Source organism: Euwallacea fornicatus, chromosome 13, assembly GCF_040115645.1.
Source record: "Euwallacea fornicatus isolate EFF26 chromosome 13, ASM4011564v1, whole genome shotgun sequence".
NCBI classification, from domain to species: Eukaryota; Metazoa; Arthropoda; class Insecta; order Coleoptera; family Curculionidae; genus Euwallacea; species Euwallacea fornicatus.
Window position 1 is genome coordinate 2606782 of NC_089553.1, and position 15910 is coordinate 2622691.

Below are 15910 nucleotides of genomic sequence, written 5' to 3' on the forward strand. Positions count from 1 at the left end.
TGTGGGCTTGTGGGTTTGGAATCAAACAGATTAGGAATTTCAAAGCGGCTTTGTTTCGAGCCCCCCCGTGCATGAATAAATATTTCAAGAGTCCCATCCAAGTTTCATTTGTGTAGGTATGTTTTCTAGATGTTCGCTCTGTTGTTTACGACGAACAAAAGCGTAGTTTTTCCTATATCTACGTCATCTCTGTGCGAGCTTAAATCTGTTGTAACCGCATTATTGTTGAGAACAATGTATTCCGTCAAATGTGAAGTCAATGTAACGAGGCTTGAAGCCTACAAAAGTGAGTTAAATAGGAAAGTTGTTGAATAACTTTGTTTGCCTGGAGAATAATGAAATTCGAAGAGTTCCTCTCTTTCCAGACTGCAGAGTGATTCGCGGTCCATGGTAGTTAGCTCGCACACACCTACGCGTTCGAAGAACAAATTCAATTCGAGAAATTACGGCACTTTTTCGAAAATGGACATTTTTGATTTTAGAAAAATCCCCAAAAAATTCAAATCCCCTTCAATGCGGCGTCCGTTAATTTCCCTCCCACTTTTTCCATTCAACTATCCTCTTAGCTTTTAAGGTCTAGGCAGAGGGATCCTCACACCACTTTTTATAACTGTGGAATAGGTGGACATGTCTTCAATCAATGATTTTGGGAGTCGCTCGTCTCCTCTAGAGGCAACTTTCGTCTCTTGAATGGTGCAGGATACCCTGCTTCCCGTCAAGAGGACCGACTGTTTTGCGGAGGAGAAGGGGGCCACGTGGTAGGAAAATGGGTCGATTGGGGAGCGAAAAGGGCCCCCAGTGACCTAATCACACAGCTTGAGCTCCCACGCTTTACTACTTGCCATATCGTTTTGAACTAAAAATATTTTTCCGGGTTGACAATAGCACCTAAATAACCCTTCCTTTGTTCGCCATCGTCATACGAGTATGTATGTATATTAGCTACGTAACTGAAGCCCTCGATCAATAGTTTCTCCCATAAGATTTCCTTCTATTTTATGCCCTATAGGTTTCTATAGGACCGCATATGGACGTAAAACGTTGCTCCGTTGTCGTGGAAAATGACAAACGACTTTGGAAATAAAATTCTTTCTATAAATAATGATCGTTGGACAATTAGAATGGACACTCTTCATTTTCCTTGATCAGGGACCGATGCTCAGTCACATTAAAAAACAAGGGGCTGTTAGCGTAAGTATTAGGTCTGTATTGAGCGCGTTTATCTGTCTTATTTTTGTTACCTCTCTAATGAAAGTCCACTAAGTTTTGCCGAGAATTTTGATTATTTCTGCTATTAGATACTCCATCATATCGTCCTTTATCACAATTTTTATCACTCTACGGATACCGTTAGCCTTTTTACATGAAGGGAATCGATAAAAGCCCTTTTCTCGGCCACGTGAAGGTTGATAACAAAAGCGGAGGACGGCAGCGATCCGAAAGCGGATCGGGAGTATTCGATATAAGCAGATAAGTAGGTTACATCAGGGTTTATTAGTTTTGCCTATTTATTTGAACGTATGTATACAGGGTGATTCGCGGTTGAGGCAGGGCAGACATTTATGCAAAACGTGACGCATGCCCTTTCTGAAAATTTGCATACGGAGGTCTTGCTCTGTCGACCTAAAAACACTTTCAGCGAGGCGACGTTGCCGGTTATACATCAATTAAAAATTAAAAACTTCAATATGTGAAACGAGGCTCCCTGCACAGTGTGGCACCAATTGGGACTACATGTATGGGTGGTTTAGCTGAATCGCCCTATTTTTTTCTCCTCTAACGCGAGATTCTCATTTCTACCATTGTTCCTCGGATGCCCTTTATATGACTTAAACAAGGGAAGAATGCCCTAATTTTATCAACTAGTCCATTTAACTCCTTCACCATCGGAGGTGTCGAAGCGATCCGAATGAGAATAACGTGAGAAAGAAATGTGTTTTTAATATGGTCAAAAATGCGGTATTTTTTCAACGCTAAAACTAACGCTATATATTTTCGTTTCACCCCGTATGCAGCAATAATGGACTTTTGTTGAGAATTTGTTAAGTACATCAAGGACACGTCTTAAAACGGTGCATGCCAGTTTCCGGCGAGTCCCATTTTATTTGAATCCAATGTGACCCGAACCCACCCCCTTCTGGATAAGTGACTGAACTGTCGCAATGTTTTTTTTATTATCTAATGTCAACCCATGTCTCACGTACCTGCCGGTCATTTCCATCGCCCCACTGTTGCCGGCTCGAACTGAAATTCCCTATGTTCCTAAAATTTGCATCAAATTCGTGGCCTATCGGGACGACGTGTTTGACAACAGAGACATAAAAGAAAAATCGGAGGAAAACCAAGAATCGGCTATCGATTATTAGACAGTGGATTATTACGAAAATTACATGAAGGAAATCGAGGAAGATTACGGGAAACTTTTATAGGTTCGAAACTGCGCTTCTGTTATTCACACAAGCGTTTTACTGGCTAAATATCTGAAATTAGGTTTCGTAATAATTAGCAAAAGCAGATACCTACCAGCTCTATCGATTTCCGAGGGCTTTTTCATTTCGTCCATATTCATTATTTTCAACGAGGAGCTCTTATCTCGATTGGACTGTAAACAGCAAATATTTTGTTTGTTGTTTCATTACAGGTTCGCTTTGATTTTCGCATCGGAGGGTTTAAATAATTAAACAAACACCCCTGCCAGAATTGTATCTACTGTTGAAGTTCACACACTAAACGATTTTTTCGATATAACGAATCCACGTAGGAGGGCATTGGCTCGACTTACTCAACCATCAAAACAGGCAAATCCCGGGGCTTTTAAGAAACAAAGTTTCCAAGCAAATGATAAATGAAAGTGGGTATAAAAAGGGGTATAAAATGTATGGAATGTACGTACAATGAAAATCTGAATTTTTTAATGCAAATTCTTCAAAATTTATGCCTCGCGCTAAATGGATCCGGCCCAAGTTCTATTAAGCAAATTATAAAATACTGAAGTAGTAAAATATTAGTTTCCCTTTATATATATTTTTTTTTTTACTTTAGGGCTATTTTTAATAGTCTTTCTTGCAGGGTTAAGATTTATTGTTCCTAAAATTGTCAACTGCTCCATTTCCAATCTAGTTCTTATTGATCGTTTTTCTTTCGCTACCGTCTCGGTAGCTCCTTTTATCTCAATCATTCGATATTATAAATAAACGTGGTGACAAAGAAATCAAATAAACAAATGTCCTCGAGTAATATGCCAAGCGGACGTGAACATTGAAAAACGCAGCACACACGAGGTTGTCACTGAAATAAATTCCCTCAAAAACTTTGTGACATGCAAGAGATAAAACAGCCACAGAGACATTTATATGTCTTTTTCGAAGTGAAGGTTTCATTGTGGGTGTCGAACCCCGCTGAGAGACTATCGGGACAACATCGAAACAAGTTTTCATTTTTCGTACCAACCAATTTTAAGTAAAAATGCCTGTTATTACTCAGTGACATTGCCTTAAATTTCTTGTATTATATAAACTCAAATCGTCGAATCGAAAAGTGCGGATTTATGATGAGGATGAGGGAGGGAAACATTTATTTGCAGTTTGGGTGAGCCAATTGATTTTTCTCGACTTGAACTTCGCACTTGGTGAAATCTCTACGCGAGAAATCTTATTCGTACCGAGAAACTCCATTGAGCGTACCTCGCTTAATTATCCCTAGAGCGCTGAAATAAGACACAAACCGACCTGGCTGCAATTACGATTTGGCTTAGGATTAAATCGATTGATGTCTAGCAATTTGTCACACGCAGTAATGACCTTCATTTCTTCCTTCCCAGCAACATTGCTGGTACATGAAGGAAGACGTCAAATTGCCTAAAGAACGCTTTGGTGTAGGTATTGGTCACCGTTGCAGCTGCAAAAACCCAGTTATCTATAAAAATTTAATCCTTACGAATGTCAAGAAATCCCAAGCTGTTTCTTGACAAATGGTGAAAAGAACGTTTTAGCAACAAAATTTCAAGTTCAACCTCTATTTTAGCCTTATATCATTGCAAACAAATTTTGTTAAGGGAAAAATAGCGTAAACTCTCTTTTTCCATGATGAGGGAAGAGAAGGTGGCTATTAGCAGTCAGCTAGCCGGCACCATGGCGTGCCGATAGGGTTCACGCGACGCCTCGGCGACGTCGTCCGTTTAATTATATGCTAATGGAGAGTTTCCTATTGCTGACCTAGCGCTGAATTTGCCCGGAATGGAAGTGGAAAAGCTGCTCTTCCCTCTAATTGTCATGACATACATAGGATCGAAGATGGAGTTATTCAAACCGAACTTTTGCACTCTCTATTGGGTTACTTGCACAATAGCTTATTGTCGATCAGATTCTACATAATACACCTTACCTTCTGACAAAACAGCTTATTCTCAAATGGAATTTTCATGGGAGGTTCATGGACCTTTTTAACGCAAAACGCGTTCCCCATTTTGCACACGATTCTATCACTTATTGGTAATGATCGCCACACTGCATTAATCTCACTCTATCCACCGAACACTCACATTATTCCATGATATATTGATACAAAAGATATTGTTTATAAAACGCCCAACGCTACTAAAAGAACGATAAAAATAGCACAGTAGCACTAGCCACTAGGAATGACTACGTTTACCGAGATGTTTAGCGTAAAACTGATTAAAATACAAATAATAATAAGTTGAATGTTATCTAAGTGACGACATATGATTCACGGTTAAATGCGAGGTTTGGTTTCGCCGGAGGTTTATTAACAAGCTGGTATAATACTAAATAACCATGACCTCACACACCCAGTATTTGATTTGCCCAAATATTTGAGTTCGTTAATTTACAATGCCTGCATTAAAAGGGGTGAACAGGTGGAGAGGGAGAAGGGTCAAGCTGAAAGCTTGCCATGTGACTCTATTGTATTGTAATATATATATTATAATATCGCCTCAGTGTTAGACGTTTTAAACCTCATACGTGCTTCATATATAACAAAATAATATGAATGGATAGAATAAAATGGAGGTAGAATAAGATACAACTTACATGCGTTTTACCAGCGTCGAGGCGTTTCAAGAAAATACTTACATCCAGAACCGTGGGGCCCCAAGGAACCTGCATTTTAATCGGATGTCCAGCCCTACGCGTCGATGATTCGGTGACGCCTAAGTTCATGATTTTGCGATAGCAGTGAACCCGTTATTTGAAAACTGCACAATTTAAACGCGAAAAACCGTCTTATAAACGAGATAAACTTCAAATTTCTTCATCGGAAGCTTTCATTTTCAAAACGCGCCCGCCATTTTCTTAAGCCGACCCGCCAACTATAATCATAACGGTAATTGTCAAAGGCTCTTTGGCATTAGTGACAATTAAGGTAACGTTACTTAGAATAAACGCACTTATAGCGATGAGTCATCAAAGATGGTCATGTAGGTAATGACTATGTGAACTCTATGTTACTTTACATAAAAACGTTTAAGAGTTACATTATAGCTGCCCTTTCCAGGTCTTCGGTACTATATGTACATAATCTTGATAAAACACTTGTGATTGATGACCATCAGAAAGATGTAACATTAAAATTTGTTTAATTGCTAAGTAGAGCTGGTTTCTACCGAATTCGAGTTCAAAGAGTGTCAGCAACAAAGCAACTTACCCTTTTAACTTGAAAGTGCTCCTGTCGTAGAGTTTCCTGTATGTCTTGGTCTGGTCGGGATGGTGCCTGCGCCACAGAATTGCGAAAATTGTCCAAAAAAATCCCTTTAAAAGTTATTTTCCTCATAGCGATACGCTTTCAAGGGATAAATAACTACGATAGATACAATCACATTCGCCTGCAAGGCATTCTTGGACCACAACAAGCAAAAAGATCCCTATAACGCGGAATACGAGCCCGAAAACTCGCGAAAATTTATATTTTAAAAATGGGAGATTTTCCCTTATCCCTTTTATAGACGAAAACCAGTTGGAACGCGTCTTGTACTGTCCGGGTCAATTTTCCGATATACAGTATTCCTCCGGAAAACTGGAAAATCCGGGATTCAGCAGAATACGCCAAAGAATGCCTTTACGACATGCTGTGCATAATTCCCTCTCGTTTGGGTGGGTTGCGGGAAGAAACAGATTTTCTACGACCGTGTGTCTATGCTAGATTCACACACTAATATTCTGCGCTAAAGCCCGTCACCGAGGACGCAGATATTTGCCTGGCGCAAAAACAAAAACGCGTTGTATCATGTAAAACTGATTTTCTAATAACTAACGATTTGTAACTAAGAAAACTTCAATATCTGGGAAAATTGAGAATGCCATTTTCACACGAACTAGTCCTGCTGAAATAGTCACCACGAATCAATATGGATTACATACTTTTAAAACCAATATGGAACACAATCACACATGTTGCTTTTGTCGCATTCAAATTCCCACGTAAGTGACTATAGTCTTCTCTTTTTATATTATTACCTCTACGGAAATAATCGAGGGAGATAGAAAATAAATAGACCACTTCACTTAGAATATGACGTTTCCCATCAGCTGATACTTTTTGCAGATGTCATCAAAAAGAGATTTGATAAAGTTTTGATAATTATTTATGTAATTAATTATTGACTTTGGATTAAAATAAAAGATTAGAACATCCTTCTTGTGTTAGAAGTTTTATTCGCGTTCCTAGGAATAATTTACTTTTACTGTAAAATGGTATTAAACGCTGCCTTGCGTGGTATCACACTTATTTATTGTCAGGAAAAACGTAAATTTGCAAAGTTTTGGTAAGCGATATTTAGGCTCGTATTCCAAAAACTAAAATTTATAACTATTTTTCATAACTACAATCAACTTACTTTTGTACGTCTTCAAGGAAGTCTCATAATTTTTTGTTAAAACGCACTTTCTGTCTCAAGTACCTCAATGATCTGCATGTTATAAGATTTCATAACTAATGAACCAATCCGTTTTCCATGATGTCACTATAGCAAATATGGAGCAGCATTCACCGCAGGCCTTACCCTGTTCTCCACCAAAAACTCCATTGATACAAAAACTTTCATGGCCCTCCCAGTGACTTCTCTGGATCAATTAGCTCAAAATCCAGACGATATGAAAACCAAAATGGAGCTGATGATCATGAGGATACAAAGCGAGGTGTGTAAAGCTTTGGAAAATGAGGATGTTGTGAAATTTAAGGTGGATAGATGGGAAAGGCAGGAGGGAGGTGGGGGAGTTACATGTGTATTGCAAAATGGAAAGGTACCTTTGTCATTTAGACTAAACATAATATAGAGAAGTTCATGGTTCATCATATTTCAGGTATTTGAAAAAGCAGGTGTAAATATTTCAGTAGTTCAAGGAGAATTGCCTCCTAGTGCAGTGGCTCAAATGCGCTCTAGGGGCAAGAAATTAAGCCAGGGTAAATTACCATTCTTTGCTGCTGGTGTCAGTGCTGTGATACATCCTGTGAACCCTATGGTGCCTACAATACACTTTAACTATAGATACTTTGAGGTATTTTTAAAAGTTATTACCTCAAAAACCTTCATAAAAAATTTCCTCAGGTTCAAGACTCAAATGAAACTCAGTGGTGGTTTGGAGGTGGCACAGACCTAACTCCATATTACCTAAACACCGCTGATTGCATTCACTTTCATACGACTCTAAAACAGACATGCGACAAGCATAATAAATTGTATTATCCAAAATTCAAAAAATGGTGTGATGATTATTTTCATATTGTACATAGAGGAGAACGACGTGGTGTCGGAGGGATATTTTTCGATGATTTAGATACTCCGGATATGGAGGAGTGTTTCCAGTTTGTAAGCGACTGTGCCAAGTCCGTAGTACCGTCGTACATTCCTTTAGTTAAAAGACACAAACTGGCCAGTTACACTAAAGTAGAAAGGGAATGGCAGTTGTTAAGACGTGGTAGATACGTTGAATTTAATCTTATATATGATAGAGGGACGAAGTTTGGTTTGTACACACCAGGTGCCCGGTACGAGAGTATTCTTATGTCGCTTCCTCTATATGCAGTGAGTTTTATTCATCTTTATCTCAATCGCACATTATGGTGGTATTGGTTTTACGTAGAAATGGGAATACATGCACCGACCACCTAAAGACTCGCCAGAAGAAGCACTTTTGGAAGTTTTGAGGAACCCAAAAGAGTGGGTCGAGACTGAGAAGCAGGAGCCAGAAAATTCTATTACCAACAATTTACAATAATGGTTTTAAAAGTATTTTTCCTAGTTAATTTAAGGTCAATTCTGTTAAGTAAATATTTACAAAGAAACTGGAAACTATAAAGTTATTGAAAATGTTCATATTGTGATATTGTCCAGATAGTTGTAATTGTGGTTATTGGGGGACAGGATTAATTGAAATAATTCATGTGGTTGATTGTTTGTTATTGTTTTTTTTAATTCATCTAAAATTTACAGTAGAAATAACCTATACATATTATTGTTTCCCTTTTAACAACATTAACGCAAGTTCTTCCGTTTCATTTACATCTAGTTGATCTCTTATTGACCCCGTTATCTTCATTTTTTTCTTTTTCGTTTTGGGAATCTCTTCAGGATCAATTGAATTATGTTTTCTTTTCTTCCTATTTAAGAAAACTTCCGTGTTTTTATGTTTCATAACAAATCATTTTTAACTTACTTTTTATGTAGCTGTTTGCTAATATCTGCTGGCTCTTCCTCTTCTTCAGAAACCGTAATTTTATGCGCCTCATCTACTTTGCCATAGATTTTATCAGGATCAGGTAGCCAATCCAAATCGGGTCCTAAACTCAGAAATGTTATAAATACCGAAAAATGAAAAAAATAAACAAATTACCTGCATCCTGATCACTTTCCTCAAATTCGTCCACTTCATCCTCACTCTGTTGCTGCTTCTTCAACTCTTTCAATTTCCTTTTCTCTTCCTTATGCTTCGCTTTTATTTTGGCTTTAAACATTTGTTTGTCAAACTTATCTTCTTCCCGTAACACCAGTTTGGCTTTTTCTATGTCTACAATGGGAAAGATTATGAATTTCGCATTAAACTTCAAATCCTCAGCATTACCTATTCCACTTGCATCTTCCTTTTCGTATTCTTTGGCTAACTCTGATTTTTTCTCTTTAGTTCCGGCCTCTACGGGGTTACCATCCTCATCAAAATACGTTTTTTTATTCAACACTATTTTCTTCCTCAACAGCTTTTTCGCCAATGCGATTTTAGTTGCTGGTTTCTTCTTTTTGCTGTTTCCTACAAAACTGCGTCAAAACGGAATATTTTAAAATTATAAGTTGAAAAAATACCACTGAAAACTGGCATATCAATATTGGACGGGATTTCAATATCATGGTCTTTTCGCTTGATTTGTAGTACGTCTTCGCCATCGCTGTCAGAGACTTCAAAGGTGCGAGCTTGGGTTTTCTTTTCATGTGATAATTTCAGATCAGTGTGATGATTATCATCGGGTTTTTTAGTGATGTCGGAAGATTTGAGCTTTGAAGATTTCCTGGAAAAAACGTTTTGTTATTCCCTATCAAAGAGTTTATCTTTAAAGATAAAGATCTGACGGCTACGAAAAAAACTGACACTGGCAGTTGTTTTTCTAAGAAAAATTAATTGAACATTAATTTAATTCACTTCATATTCACACTTACCTAAGTTTCACATTTGCTTGTATCTCTTCATTGCTATTTTTCTGCTCAGCACTGACATCAAAGTTCTCTTTTTTCATTTCAACCTCATCATTGTTTACTGCACCTAAAGCTCTCAAATTTCCATGTGCCTTTGATTTTTGACCCAAAAAACGTATTGTGGGAGGAACTGCCAAACCCAAACTTGCCGAATATGAATCAAAATCGAGTTCGTGGACGTTAAAAACACTCTTATTTTTCATGAAGAACACCGCCTTAGCATAATGGCTAACGGCCCTCTGAGCAGTCTCTTTTAAATCTTTGTCTTTCGCGAGAAACGCCTCAATTTTCCTTATTGGGTTTTGCAAATTGGCAAGATCAATCCTAAAATTCACCATGAATAAAAGAATAATTTCATTAAACAACAATAACTATTACTCCGTTTTCTTAATTGGAATATTCTTCTCCTCAATAAGACCAATCATTTCCTTCTCACTAGGCATTAGTAAGAGAAGACTTTCGCCACCTTTATGGTATCGGGCAGTTCTCCCCACTCTATATAAAATTACTTATAATGTATCGCACAAAAATATCCAATAATCAATGATTACCTATGAATGTACGTTTCGACGTCTTCAGGACAGTCACCTTGAATTACCCAATGCACTTCAGGAAAATCCAAGCCCCTAGATGCTAAATCTGTGGCGAAAAGCACTGCCGATTGCTTCCTGCAGAACTCATCATATATCTTCATCCGTCTTAGCTGATGTAAAGTTCCATAAAGGGGCAAAACAGTTAAACCTGGTCTGAGCCTAAATGACTTTAATGTAAATTTAATCTTCACTAAAAACTCTCAGCTTACTTGCAAAATATGTCATAAAAATATTTTACTTCCTTGCACGTGGAAAGGAAAATTATGATCTTCTGCTTCACATGACTTCTGACAAAACTCCATATAATTGACAATTTATCTTTTAAGGCACAAAAGGCATAACTTTGTTTCAGTTCTTTGGGAGTTGTCATTTCATTTACGGTCACATAAGACGGATCTTTTAAACTCAATCTAAATATTAACAAAACATAAAACCATAGTCGTTCAACTTGAAGCAGTAATATTACCTGGCTAAATCTTGAACTGACTTGGTCTGAGTGGCAGAAAATAACATTGTCTGCCTGCTTAAAGGCAAATTACCAATAATACCATTCATTGAAGTCTTAAACCCCATGTCCAAACACCGATCTGCCTCATCTAACACCAAAACCTTTAAACTTGTGCAATCAAACAAAGGATTTTCATCCATATGTTGCAACAATCGTCCAGGGGTGCATATTATTATATTACACTGATCCATGCGTTTTTTCTCAAATTTCAAATCTTTTCCCCCAATAATTAAGCCTGCAGAAAAATCATGGTATTTCCCAACTTTCCTTAAAGTCTCAAATATTTGATAGGCTAACTCTCGTGTTGGAGTAATGACGAGTCCTCCAACTCCATCCAGATGAGTCCATTTCTCTCGGTACAGTGTTTCCAGCATGGGAACTAAAAATGCCAAGGTCTTACCAGACCCAGTTTGGGAGGCTCCCAAGATGTCTTTGCCTTGCAAAGCTAAAGGAATGCTGGCTTTTTGGATTTCTGTTAGAGTCGTAAATTTTGACTCTTTTAGTGCTTTCATAGTTTTTGGGCTGAGGGGGAGAGCAGAGAATGTTGTTACCGTAACATCCACCTAAAATTTATTGGTATTAAATAAATAATATGGAAAATTTGCAAGATAAGCTACATAGAGTTTTATGGATCATCAAACACTGTACTTTCCAGACACCACTTCCTTATTGTTAACTTTTTTTGTAATTGTCATTAAGACCTACATACAATAGATAATTAATTAAGTATTGAATATTGGAAAACAGTTTTTAGCCCTTTAATAAATAAAATAGACTGAAATTTTATAGTGCTTAGATTGTAAATGATTATTTGGGAAGGATAATTTATTACACAAGCATGTAACAACCACAAATTCTCATATTTTAAGAGAACACTTTGTATTATTCATTATTATTTAAATTCTATACTCATGAACTTCAATAGCAATTCATATAACATGTTCTGTAGCTAAAGAACTGACATATGCATAGTGCTCCTTTAAGCTTGCACACAAATTGAAGGTAAAATAGTCATTACAATGCAATTGAAATGCCGTTAACACCTAAGGAGCTGGTAAAGCCACATGCATTTTTATCTTTGTAAGAAGTCCTCCATTTACTCAATTAGTGAACTGTTAAACCTCCTGAGCAGAGTAAAATCTCAAATTCTCAAAAACCTGAACTAGAAACCTATCCTCATATCTAGATCAAACAGTAGAAGACGTGGTAATCAGTGGTGCCTCAATAGTAAAGAATTAGGTTCCTAAGTAAATTGCTAAACTTACAGATTCGTACCGGGCCACTAAACTTTGAATAATTTCATCCTCAGAGGGTCCAGTTTTCTTTCTGTTGGTAAAGACTTTAACATGAGACTTAGTCTTCTTCCAAGGCTTATTCTTCCCAGAGTTCCAGCTCTGATTCTGAGAGATTCTTCCACCGTACGGCATTTTATAAGAAATTCTTTGGCTTTAAAGTATTCATATATTTTTAAATTAATATATTTTGAACAATTTAAGAATTTATTCCTTTAATTTACAAAAGCATGGATAAAGGTAACCTATCCACCCAAATACATGATTTTACACTGAAAAAGGGAAAAAAGCATGCGTTTTAATTTATATAGGAAAAAATTACCAATGTTGCCATCTCTACTTAATTTGACAAGAATTTGGTTTTGGATAAGACAGGCTCATTTTCGTGTTACAAACACGTGATCATGATAATAAGGCAACACTGTACACATTTTTTGAGTCATCATCTGTTTATGGTCCGTCAGTGAAACCACATTAAAAACAAAATTTTCTGAATTAATTAATCAATTATTAACAATATTTAAAGTTGAAAAATGGGTGATATCAAAGTTATTACTTCAGATTTTGTTAACCTCCAAATATCGACCTCCAAAAATGATATTTCTTTCGGAGAAAAGAGATTTCCAAAGGACATTACTGTTGCAGACCTTAAGGTACCCCATATGTAATTACCCTCTCCTGTTCTGACCTCCCATGTCTTTCTCCTTCAGAATTCCCAGAAGCACCCATTTAATATACCATCATTTCATTAGGCAAAGCTAGAGTTAATAACGGGGGGCAACTGTCAAACCATGAAAATTGAAACCTACAATAAAGACAACAAATTCATAACCACCCTCAGCGATAACAATCAATTGGTTGGCTTTTATCCCTTGGACGATGGAATGAGACTACATGTGATAGATGATTTTCATTTGCCAACTGAATTTAATTCTGAAAATGTCCCCAAATTTGAATTATCTAAGGAGGACTACTCAAAGCGAGAAAATACAGTTAAAGATTTCTTGATGAAGAATAAGATGGGTGAGACTGAGATGCATAATTTAATTAATTTGATGATGTTAAAGTTGGGTTGAAGGTAAATACAACGAGGAGTATATTAAAAGCAAAGAACAGCAGGAGGAGGAGGAAAGAAAATTAATAAATAATATGAAAATTGGATCAAGATGTAAGGTGGTAGTAACAAATGCCGCCACTCGTTTGGGGACTGTAATGTATACTGGTACAGTTGAGGGACTGCAAGGATCTTGGGTGGGGGTGAAGTATGATGAGCCAGTGGGTAAACATGACGGAAAGTAAGCCACTCTCATAAATTGATTCATTGCCTGAATATAATAATTATAAAACATGCCTTTTAGGGTAAAAGGAAAAAGGTATTTTGATTGTCCAGACAAGTATGGAGCTTTAGTGAAGCCCTCTTGTGTAGAAATTGGAGATTTCCCAGAGGAAGATTATGATTTAAATGAGGAGTTGTAAGCTTCAAAACTACTATGAGCAACTTTTCTTTTATTCATTCCTTTATGTGTTACTCATTTATTAAAAGCTTTATAAAGAGTTGATTTGTGATATCTCATTAATTTGTACTAAGCAGTTTTATACCTAAAGATTAAAAGAAATTCACACGTACGCCTCCAATAATTATTTATTTCTCCCTCTCCTGCTTTGAAATACTCTGGAATTTTGTACAAGATTTAAAAGCATCTATTTCCGTTTTTATGACCTGATGTGATGCAAGAAATCGGGACTTAAGAAACTGCTTATAGCGGTTAAAAATGCGGCTGATGTGTAGTCTGGCAATTCAAGTTTTGCTATTAAAAAACGTTTTCTGCAGCCCTATAGGTAGAAATGACGGACCTCAGGAGATTCAGCATGCCGCCTGCAAAATTTTCACTAAAGAAATCGAGGCCTCCGCTAAAACTACTGTGACACGTCAGTTAAAAGGTGTTTGTTCTTCTTGTAAGTATTGTCATCCGCGGGTACTTTGATAGTGCCATATAACTTTGATCAAATATGCATCAAATATTGTTCTGTGAAATGGTCGTCAATCTTGACCATTGGGGGCCTATTTAATTGATCCGTGGTAGGCTTAAATAAGAACAAAAATAGAAGCTTATAGTACAGTAAATGGGTATCGTTTTTGTGATGAACTGCTATAAAGTGTATTAAAAGGTTGGTGAAAATATAAAAACAGCTTATGATTGTCTTGAGGAAAGCTCCTTGATAAAAGTAGCCCCGAATCACAATATTAATTGACCCATTCGTGTAACTATTGCGTTATCTATAAAGTCAGTGCATATTTTTCCATTGAGTAAGTATCCCTGCCTTGAATTGTAGCTAAAATTGTCTATTTACTACCGATTTGAAAAAAAAAAACAATAAAGAAGATTTTCGCCGTATTTTGTTACACTGATCTACAAAAAAAGGGCACAGAGTCATAAGAAGTTATGTGATGTACATGACAAAATTCACCGTTTCAGAGAAATTGGATATGTTAGTAAACTTCACGTATAGGTACCATATAAGCTCAACACACTCTCTCGTCGACAAAAAAATTATCCATGTTTACAACCTATGAAAACAGGTGACAAAAAACGGATCGTTTACAACAATATCGTACTTAAAAGACCGTGGGCCAAGAGTAATGAGTCAGCCCAAAACATTTCGAAAGCGGGTATTCACTAAATAAATGTTGTTATTAGTCAGGTGGGATTACAAATGTGTTGTTAACTAGATAAATTAAGCAACGAAATAAAAAAAGCGTCCGAGATTGATGACTCGCAAAGATACTGTGATTCATCGTATTCTCAATATCTAGCACCATGAGATTATAGTCTGTTTCGATCGTTGTAAAATACCCTTAACGGGACAACTTATACTACTGATAAAAACGTAAAAACGCAGTTGACCCAGTTTTTTCCCGAAAGAGAGTCCAATTTTTATTAGCAAATATCATGAAGTTACCCCAAAAATTAAGAAATATTATTTAATAAAAAGTTATTGTTTTTAGTGCCAAAAATTGTCTTTTATTTACATTGTAAAGTACGCAATGACTTTACGGACAATGCAATAGATTTTGATGACGACTATAAACTTTTCTTTATCTAGACGACTTGAATGATAAATTCAAACTTCTGCACAAGGAAATACAACTAATTAAGGAGATTATTTTGGGCCGCAATTTCAATAAAACTCCGTCAGAGGAATTGATAAGCTTTGACCATACTTCACCAGGAAACAATAAAACTACTTTGTATGACGATGACTATGATTATATAGATTCAAAGGTGCAGAGTAAATGGAAAATTGATCAAACAATAAAAGAAATTGCCACGTTTAACGATACTGTGGTGGAAAGCAGTGAGGGGGCATTATATTTTTATTACTGGCGAATAACTGACGTGGCCAAACTGTTAACAAAGAGAGACAGTTACATTTCAAGCTCTAAATTTGTTGTTTTAGGTAAGTTCAGTGAAAAAATCTTTTATAGCAGCATCATTGTCACTTCGTAGGTCACACATTAAAAATCCAGTTATACCCGAATTACTTAAGCGAATGTGTGGGAATATTACTTCAACCAGACAGCAATTCATTTTTGAAGAAACATAAACTATATATATTGGGTCAAAAATACGAAGGAAGTATCATTTCTTCTAGCATATTATATGGAATCAAGAAAGAGGAGAAAATATTTAAGATTTTGCCCGCGATGCTAGACGATAACTTTCTATTTAACAACAGTTTAATTCTTAAGGTTAAAATATATTTAAATTCTTGAGTTAATGTAGTTCTGGACCAATCTCTTATATTATATATG

General features: G+C 36.5%; 5 protein-coding genes across 9 annotated transcripts in view; 3 read left to right on the top strand and 2 right to left on the bottom strand.

Annotated features, from left to right (window-relative positions):
* Positions 1 to 6197, bottom strand: part of Tomosyn (syntaxin-binding protein tomosyn) — a 78479-nt gene extending 72282 nt beyond the window's left edge. For 3 of the 4 annotated variants that reach the window (XM_066288990.1, XM_066288989.1, XM_066288987.1), the window contains exon 1: positions 5668 to 6197. In XM_066288990.1, the coding sequence (XP_066145087.1) occupies positions 5668 to 5793 (126 nt within the window). In that variant the 5' untranslated portion in view covers positions 5794 to 6197. Of the gene's footprint in view, positions 1 to 4383; positions 5602 to 5667 lie in introns of those variants that run through there. The other variant, XM_066288988.1, reaches the window with a different exon arrangement.
* Positions 6198 to 6310: 113 nt separating this feature from the next.
* On the top strand, positions 6311 to 8416 carry Coprox (oxygen-dependent coproporphyrinogen-III oxidase). Of its 2 annotated transcripts, none has more exons than XM_066289014.1 (5): positions 6311 to 6440; positions 6989 to 7262; positions 7323 to 7517; positions 7568 to 8044; positions 8103 to 8416. In XM_066289014.1, exons 1-5 carry the CDS (start codon positions 6394 to 6396, stop codon positions 8235 to 8237), a joined length of 1128 nt encoding a protein of 375 aa, XP_066145111.1. In that variant the 5' UTR covers positions 6311 to 6393; the 3' UTR covers positions 8238 to 8416. The 2 variants fall into 2 exon arrangements, with proteins under 2 accessions (XP_066145111.1, XP_066145110.1); XM_066289013.1 differs by lacking the exon at positions 6311 to 6440 and adding an exon at positions 6565 to 6784.
* On the bottom strand, positions 8410 to 12401 carry LOC136342818 (probable ATP-dependent RNA helicase DDX10). Its single transcript, XM_066289005.1, has 11 exons — positions 12070 to 12401; positions 10763 to 11367; positions 10506 to 10706; positions 10255 to 10455; positions 10082 to 10198; positions 9668 to 10027; positions 9317 to 9519; positions 9081 to 9263; positions 8853 to 9026; positions 8676 to 8799; positions 8410 to 8619 (listed from the first exon to the last, which is right to left on the bottom strand). Exons 1-11 carry the CDS (start codon positions 12229 to 12231, stop codon positions 8472 to 8474), a joined length of 2478 nt encoding a protein of 825 aa, XP_066145102.1. The 5' UTR covers positions 12232 to 12401; the 3' UTR covers positions 8410 to 8471.
* Positions 12402 to 12516: 115 nt separating this feature from the next.
* Positions 12517 to 13722, top strand: LOC136342827 (tubulin-folding cofactor B-like). Its single transcript, XM_066289018.1, has 4 exons — positions 12517 to 12749; positions 12849 to 13119; positions 13175 to 13391; positions 13455 to 13722. The coding sequence occupies exons 1-4, from the start codon at positions 12630 to 12632 to the stop codon at positions 13570 to 13572; spliced, it is 726 nt and encodes a 241-aa protein (XP_066145115.1). The 5' UTR covers positions 12517 to 12629; the 3' UTR covers positions 13573 to 13722.
* A 74-nt stretch (positions 13723 to 13796) lies between these two features.
* LOC136342825 (uncharacterized) lies at positions 13797 to 15903 on the top strand. Its single transcript, XM_066289016.1, has 3 exons — positions 13797 to 14052; positions 15202 to 15555; positions 15606 to 15903. Exons 1-3 carry the CDS (start codon positions 13869 to 13871, stop codon positions 15869 to 15871), a joined length of 804 nt encoding a protein of 267 aa, XP_066145113.1. The 5' UTR covers positions 13797 to 13868; the 3' UTR covers positions 15872 to 15903.
* Positions 15904 to 15910: the final 7 nt, after the last annotated feature.

Excerpts from the sequence above, each read along its gene's own strand:
- Coprox (XM_066289013.1), top strand. The coding sequence starts at position 6,711 with ATGGTATTAAACGCTGCCTTGCGTGGTATCACACTTATTTATTGTCAG. Across the intron at positions 7,518-7,567 it reads TTAACTATAGATACTTTGAG|GTTCAAGACTCAAATGAAAC; the intron begins GTATTTTTAAAA and ends AAATTTCCTCAG. Across the intron at positions 8,045-8,102 it reads TGTCGCTTCCTCTATATGCA|AAATGGGAATACATGCACCG; the intron begins GTGAGTTTTATT and ends GGTTTTACGTAG.
- LOC136342818 (XM_066289005.1), bottom strand. The coding sequence starts at position 12,231 with ATGCCGTACGGTGGAAGAATCTCTCAGAATCAGAGCTGGAACTCTGGG. Across the intron at positions 9,264-9,316 it reads TGATATGCCAGTTTTCAGTG|GAAACAGCAAAAAGAAGAAA; the intron begins GTATTTTTTCAA and ends GCAGTTTTGTAG. Across the intron at positions 8,620-8,675 it reads AGCAAACAGCTACATAAAAA|GAAGAAAAGAAAACATAATT; the intron begins GTAAGTTAAAAA and ends TTTCTTAAATAG.
- LOC136342827 (XM_066289018.1), top strand. The coding sequence starts at position 12,630 with ATGGGTGATATCAAAGTTATTACTTCAGATTTTGTTAACCTCCAAATA. Across the intron at positions 12,750-12,848 it reads TTACTGTTGCAGACCTTAAG|GCAAAGCTAGAGTTAATAAC; the intron begins GTACCCCATATG and ends TCATTTCATTAG. Across the intron at positions 13,120-13,174 it reads CTTGATGAAGAATAAGATGG|GTAAATACAACGAGGAGTAT; the intron begins GTGAGACTGAGA and ends GTTGGGTTGAAG.
- LOC136342825 (XM_066289016.1), top strand. The coding sequence starts at position 13,869 with ATGCGGCTGATGTGTAGTCTGGCAATTCAAGTTTTGCTATTAAAAAAC. Across the intron at positions 14,053-15,201 it reads AAAAGGTGTTTGTTCTTCTT|ACGACTTGAATGATAAATTC; the intron begins GTAAGTATTGTC and ends TTCTTTATCTAG. Across the intron at positions 15,556-15,605 it reads CTCTAAATTTGTTGTTTTAG|GTCACACATTAAAAATCCAG; the intron begins GTAAGTTCAGTG and ends GTCACTTCGTAG.